Source organism: Triticum dicoccoides, chromosome 5B, assembly GCF_002162155.2.
Source record: "Triticum dicoccoides isolate Atlit2015 ecotype Zavitan chromosome 5B, WEW_v2.0, whole genome shotgun sequence".
NCBI lineage: Eukaryota > Viridiplantae > Streptophyta > Magnoliopsida > Poales > Poaceae > Triticum > Triticum dicoccoides.
This window is the reverse complement of record NC_041389.1, coordinates 343,029,213-343,036,676: the sequence shown is the minus strand read 5'-3', so window position 1 is coordinate 343,036,676 and position 7,464 is coordinate 343,029,213. Positions and strand designations below refer to the sequence as shown.

General features: G+C 46.0%; 1 protein-coding gene across 3 annotated transcripts; it reads right to left on the bottom strand.

The window, feature by feature from the left end:
- Positions 1 to 3,955: 3,955 nt before the first annotated feature.
- LOC119308814 lies at positions 3,956 to 7,257 on the bottom strand. Of its 3 annotated transcripts, none has more exons than XM_037584972.1 (4): positions 5,424 to 7,257; positions 5,216 to 5,355; positions 4,930 to 5,129; positions 3,956 to 4,626 (listed from the first exon to the last, which is right to left on the bottom strand). In XM_037584972.1, the coding sequence occupies exon 1, from the start codon at positions 6,974 to 6,976 to the stop codon at positions 5,774 to 5,776; it is 1,203 nt and encodes a 400-aa protein (XP_037440869.1). In that variant the 5' UTR covers positions 6,977 to 7,257; the 3' UTR covers positions 3,956 to 4,626; positions 4,930 to 5,129; positions 5,216 to 5,355; positions 5,424 to 5,773. The 3 variants fall into 3 exon arrangements, with proteins under 3 accessions (XP_037440869.1, XP_037440871.1, XP_037440870.1); XM_037584974.1 differs by having other exon boundaries at positions 5,216 to 5,341; XM_037584973.1 differs by having other exon boundaries at positions 5,448 to 7,257.
- Between the last annotated feature and the right edge of the window lie 207 nt (positions 7,258 to 7,464).

Sequence of the window (7,464 nt, the reverse complement as noted above, 5' to 3'; positions counted from 1 at the left end):
CACTTTCAATTAGCGTGCCAGAGAGGTACCTCACCAAGATGGATCATAAAACGGACCAAGAATAATCCACCTTGGTCGTACAACCTCTCTTGTTGTTGGTCAAAGTGATGGCCGTCCATGTGACCCCGGAGATGGGCTAGCTCGCCAATAATCACGCAAGTAGCTAGTCCTCGAAGACAACCACTGCCTGCGTGTGGCCCAAACATATGTATGGGGAGGTGTGTTTGAATACACAATGGAACAACTTTGATGTGGCACCGTGCTTTTGAACCAAAAATCCCCACACTGAGTGACGGTTAGTTGACGATGCACATGTATGTCACACCACACTTCAAGCCGATGACGGGGATTCATGCATGCATGCGTGCATAGTATGCGCTCAAACTTAATTATGTCTGAATCTCACCATGACCTATACTACGATAACACGAACCAAAGGAAGAATCCGCCATGGTAACCTACCTTGTTGTCGGTCAAGGTGATCATGGATGTCCACACGGGCCCACAAATTTACAGGCTTGTCGCCGATAACCACACGAGGGAGTGTACCGTTCAAAGACAACCACTACATGCATATGTATGGAGGTGATGCGTGCATTCATGTTTGAATACCATTTCACAACATTGATGTGGCGCATGCGTCAAAAATGGTACAGTCCCCACACAGAGCAAGATTGGTTCATGACATGTCGTGGTACTAGCCACTTCGACTCGATGTGAGGGATTCACGTGTACACATGCATGTGTGTGCTCAAACTGTATCATGTCATCCCAGAGCATGACCTATATATATACCGTATTACAGACAAAAAATTAATCCCCTCCTAAGTCAAATTAACCTCTCTTGTTGTCAGGCAAAGTAGCCCACAGATGGAAAGTATCGATATCGCTGATAATCGCTTAAGTGGGTGCGAGAGGACAACCACCATCGCTTTGTATGTGGGCCAAACATATGTTGAATATATACCCAAAATGCACAACTTTGATGTGGCACATGCCTCGAAAACCGTAAAGTCCTCACACAGAGCAAGGTTCATGAAGCATACTATATATGATGGTCCCCTTCCCCCTCTTCAACGCATGCATATTATATGTTCCTATCGTAATATAACCCAAAAAGAATCCTCCTTGATGGTGAAATTAATTAACCTCTCCCGATGTAGGTCAAAGTGATCCATGCATCGACGATGGCCTCGTGGGCCCACAGATGAAAGCGTCACATATGAGTGTCCTAGGATAACCACCGCCTGCATGCATGTGGCCCAAAAAGGTATTGTGTGATGTTTGAATAGCCAATTTCACAATTTTGATGTGGCACGTGCCTCGGAAACCGAAAACTCGCGACACTGAGTGAGGTGTACTTGTTCACGGACGCATATGTATAGTATAGTGTACATATATACATACACACACACACACACACACATATATATATATATATATAGGACGGCCATATGGGACACCTAGGTGCCTGGGCACCTTGCCTATAAACCATTGGATTACATTGAGATGTGTGCATGCGTAACTACTATTAACACTAACGGGTGACCCGTTACCTCTTTTATTAGGAAAAAGTTATTGCTTGATATGGATATTTAATGCCCACATTAGAAGGAGAGAGAAAATCAGTAATTAATGATCCATTAAGGTCATGCATGCTCCATTACGTGCCCTTCTTTCTTTCTTATACGTGCACATATTTCATTTTCTGGTATGTCTTGAAAATCATTTACGGGTATGTCTTTAATATACATGTAATTTTTGTAGAACACACTATGTTTATTTCATTTTTTGATATATTATTTATGGGTATGTCTCTTATATCATTTACGAGTATGTGTTCAAGGCATATACAATGTATTTTATTTTGGGGTATATTATTTTATGGGTATGCCTTCAAATACCATTTACGAGTTTGTATTCAAAAAAGGTATATTATGTTTAGGTATGTCACCATTAATATTACATCATTTTAATTTTCAGAACACAGTGCGTGTAATTTTTTTTAGAACACAGTACGTGTATTTTATATTGGTATATTATGTACGGGTATGTCTCCAATATCATTTACGGGTATGTCTTTGAGACATATATGTGTATTTTATTTTTGAGTATATTATTTACGGGTATGTCTCCCATACCAATTACGGGTATGCATTCAAAAAAGTATTATATTTTGGGTATGTCACCGGTTACTGGTATGTAATCGCCCAATGATATGAAATTGATAGTACCCAATAAAATTACAGATATGAGAAATTAAGAGTGCTCAATATATTTTTAGGTATGTGCATACTCATCATATTTATAGACAAGTACATACCCTCTCTTGAAAAATATAAGTATATACCCAATAATACATAGGTATTATGCGTATACGCAAAGTGGGTATGATACCTAACTTTTGCCTATGCAAATATGAGGGCATGGTACCAAATCAATTTCAGTATATAGTCGCAAATACATAGCATACAACTTCTGCATGAAAATGTAATGAGAGAAGGAAAAAAAAGGAGATGTACTAATTGAGAGAATTTAAAACACTTAATTATATGTCATACATGGAAAGTCTTGCATGCAAATACTAGGAAACAAATCGTAATTTCTAGAAAACGCACTAACGGGTTGGACCTGATCAAGGTGCCCAGGCACCTAGGTGCCCCAAACATTTTACCTATATATATACAGCCGGTCTATTCTGCTAATATTAGCAGAATAAGTATTCTGATAACACTTTCGCACTGCACGTTCAATGCAAGTGCACGTCATGTTTGAACCAAGAGTGCTGCAGTACTCAGGCGAGTGAACTTTGTGTCGAAAAAACTGCACGCAGTGTTTTTTCGGTACTGTTTTCCCTCTAGTTTTTAACTGTTTGTCGAAACGAGGCATATAACATATCGTTGGAAAGCTATGGATTAGGTGCAACTTCGCCATGTTTAACATTTTTCGAGATTCCCCACGGTTTAACAGCAGTTTTAAAAACGGTGCGGCGGACGACGAGTGGCAGCGAGCGTTTTTCCGCGTTTTTTTTCTAAACCACTAGTCGAAATGAAGCAAATGATACACCGTTGGTAAGATACCTTTGAGGCGCATCTTTTTTTTATCTATTATTTTCTCTAATTCGTTGCGGTTTAAGAGCAGTTTCAAATTTACTAAATCGCGGAATTCTGTTTTTCAAATTTTTTTTGAAATTTTCGATATTGTTTTCACTCCAGTTTTCCAACCGTTTATCGAAATGATGCGCATGATACGCCGTTGGAAAGCTACGGACGAGACGCAACTTTCATATGTTGAAATATTTTTAAGATTCCTTACGGTTTTAAGTTAATTTTAAAAATTGTGCGGCGGAAGACATGTGGCAGTGTCCATTTTTCGCGAATTTTTTACAAACCGCTGATCGAAATGATCCGAATTCTACATCGTTGGAAAGATATCGACGAGACACAGCTTTTCCATGTAGAACACATTTTCTAATTCCTTACGGTTTCAGAGCAGTTTCAATTTTAGCAAAATGTGGAAACTCTGTTTTTCGCGACACCCAAATCAACTTGTGTACTACATCTGACAGAAGAACACACTGCTTCAGACTGACAACCGCACTGCATTAGACAAGCAACTGAACTTCATGATTCCTTTTGCCGGACGCAAATTTTCTGAGATGAGTTTTTGTTCTCTTATTTCAACATTTTTTTTATGAACGAGGGTGAACAACAGAGACGAGGGCAAGTGAACCGCAACATATATTGAAGTGAACCACATTACTATCTTGTTGCTCGCTAAATTTTTCGCACTTTTTATGTTGGGCGCAAGTGAACAGCATCACTCTTAAAAGAGAACCACATCTAAGGACCAAATGCACTGCGTGTGTCGATTTAGTCGACTGAATTTTAAAACACATGAAATAAATTGCATTTCATACAAAGGGGGTAATGAGCTGCTACACACAATTCTAGTGAACTATGTGTTTGTCCTCTTCAAACAATTTTATTCAAGACACCAGTGATGCAGATGGGATGAAGTATAATGAAAAGTAAACAGACTTCTAATGTGTTTGTTTTTCTCTCTATTGTACAAAAAAATGAATAAGTGGACCAAAACGGGTGCACTGCACGCACACACGCTCTCAACTGCAAGCACATGTCCTCCTCTGCACTGCACGCACACACGAGATGAACTGCACTGCAAGCGGCAGAGTGGCATTGACCCCGGCTTTTCTTCACCCTTTTGACCGATGCAAGAACAGCTAGAACCGCACTGCAGAGGGGGTTCCTCCGAGTTTGGCCATCGACACAGTGGTGGGGAGGTCGTGTTTGTCGTTCGGTGCTCCATGGCCATCGTTGAGCACTGCACACACACCCACGCGCCGCACTGCACGCACCCCATGCGCCGCACTGCATGCCCACGCCCGCGATCCATGACAACACATGCCTCGGACTGCACGACCATGCTGCCGAACTGCATGGCATATCCAGGAAGCAGCGCCATGTGAGTAGTTGTCGTCGGCAGATAGACGGGATCGAGGGGGCTATTTTGGACACTGCTTTGGTGCTCTACTGCACTGCACGCCTTCGATTTTTGGATTGTACGCACGCACGCCTTCGATTTTTGGACTGCACGAACTTCTTCCTGCATCAACCATTAAGTGATAAACGAAGTTTGAAATTGAATAATTATGACTGATACGCATTAATATTAATTCCAACAGGTAGGTAAGCTAGTAAAGCATAAAAGAGTAGACACATAGTTAGCTTAAATACTTTGGACCACATGTTCTGTTTACTTATTAGCACCTAAGAATTTATAAGATCTGAATGTACAAAGATTACCCTACTGGCGAAGAAGGTGATGTTATATAAATTAACCTCTTTCGTGCCTCTTGCAATGAGCAAAACAATACCACACTAGATGGAGATGGTGAGTATAGCTTACCAAGCAGGCAATCACCACAGCCCCGCTCGTCTTGAACAAAGACTCTTGCAGAATACGAGTAACTTTGCTCTGCCTGTATAGGACAAAGCTCTAGTTGCTATTCAGCATTTGCGGGACATTCATCAAGGTATACATGGTCTTGTTGCCGCTCGATAGAGCGGCCACTCCCCAGCCGGTCTTCTGCTTGGGGCCCACATAGTCTGACACAGGAAGCAAACATAAGGCGGATGCTACATAGTAGTAGAGCCTGTGCTCGATGAGGTGCATGCAAGAGAGGATCACAAACCCGTGAGGCTGAGAAAATTGATCTCGGCCACAGCACGCTCTTTGCCGTCCTGGTCATATGTGAATGATGAGGCCTTGGTGCCCTCTGGTCGGTAGCTGGGTTCGCTGCTCGGCCGTGAGTGCCGCCCTGCAAGCGCCGCCCTGCCGCAGTGTGTTACTTTACTTCAGCCTTTTCTTTGGTTGGCACATATTGTTATTTATTATTCTACCTTGGTTTGCAGATAGGTGATTACTTGAGCGTGTCGATCCTGTGAGCCGTGCCATCTTCCAAAATAGTTTGTCTGCTGCACACCAATGAGAATAGTTTTCCTGTTGTGCTATTATCTTCTTTTTTTTGAAACAGAGGCAAAAGCTTTGCCTTTTTCATTAATAGAGAAGAAGATAGTTGCCCGGTTAATTACAGGAAAACCGTGCGAAAACCGTTACATCAAGGGTCAAACCCACACACAGACCCGACAAGCCAACAAAGACCCCGCAGATGGCGCGCTACAAAAGCCATCCCGCGAAACAACATGCGGACTACTCCCAGAACAATAAGCACAGGAGAGGAAGGCACATACTAATGGCTAACATCATGACATGCAGTCCCCACGCCCGAGGCGACGCCTGCTAGTTGGTTGACATTCTTGATCTTCGCTGCATTGACAAGGTGAATCAGCCCTTGGGTGATCGCAGGCACGGCAGAAAGGCTTTTGACCAGCTCGATGAAGACGTGTAAAGTGTTTTGGCCCTCAAATGCCGATGTGCATCCCTTTGCAACGCCCCACACCTCATTGGAGGCAGAAGTAGGAAGGCTAAGCTCGGTGGCCACCTTGTCATACAAGGCCATAGACTTGACCGACGCATGCTGCCCTGTAGACTCCACGGCAGCAACATACCTTGAGGGCGCCAACCCAACCTTGTCGCCAATGTCATCAACACCTTTGCTCCCATCTTTTGGTAGCGTCAAACCATGAACGGAAGTGCCTAAGGAGCAAGGTCCCTGCAAGGAGGCTGGGCTCAACCCACGCTCACCATCAGACACCTCCGCCTGCTCCAAGAGGTCGGACGCACGTGCCAACCACAGGCACAAAGAGTCCTCCAGCTTGCGCAGCGGGCGGAGCGCAAACTCAACCAAGCTTTGCAGCTCCGCACGAAACGAGACAAGCATAGCATCATCAGATGTCGCAACACCCCGATCAACAGAACCTTCGCTTGGAGCTTCAACAATCCTTGCAGACTCAGGAGCTTGCACACACACTGCGGGAGCAACAACCGAAGCCCAAGAGCGCCCATCTGAGGAAGGGCGAGGCGGAGCTGGGGGGGTCACGCACACAGTGGTGAATAGCTTCGACGGAGGAGTGACGCAGAGAACAGTCCCTCTCACGGTGTCCAGAGCGAAGACAAGTGAGGCATCAAAACGGGTCGCGGCAGGACGCAACCTTGTGGTCCGGAGCCAAGCAACGGAAACATCGACCACGGGTTCTCCTCTTGAATGTGTCGGCTTGCACAGACCTTGCATCATGAAAGGTCGGGGACGTGGAAGACTTGCTGCAAGGCACATGACAACGGGGACGACGCCTTCGTCCGACGTAAATCCAGGGACCATCCCCGGGTTGTGTGACCACAGCTTCCGCCTGATCGCAAGGATACAAGCAAGCAGTCGACGCACCGACCGCACCAGAGCATGAGCCTTCGACAACAGACGTTGCCGTCTTCGGTGGCGCCAGGTCCCCTTTGCCAGAATCGCTGTTGTCACGATCCTCGCCTGAACCCTGGCCATCTACATCAACCAGAGATGCCCACGGCCCCGCATGAGCAACATTGGCGTCAACAGAGCACAGGGAATACTGGGAGGCAGCCGGCGACGACCGTGGAGCAAGCTCCTCCTCTCTGTCGTCGTCGTCCTCCTCCTCCTCGCCAACGGAGCTCCAAGGGGCGGCGGTGGCACTACCGACATCACCAGATCGGGCGGATGTTTGCCCACATCCTTGAGAACAGAGCAACAAGGCAAGCGCTTCATGGTGTAGGGAACGATGGCCGGCGGCAGATGGGCCAGCTCCACAGTCCCCTCGCCATCGACGGCGGAGCACCGGGAGCCAGGCCTGGCCCCGAGCAGCACCCCCATCACATCGCGAGGAGCATCGCTCCGGACAGCCGGAGGCGACCGAGAGACGGGATCCAGATCCGCCTGATCTGGATCGAGCGGGGGAGGGGCGATGAGGATCGACACCGGTGGCTCCGGCAGCTGGTTGGAGGAGGCGCCGGCCA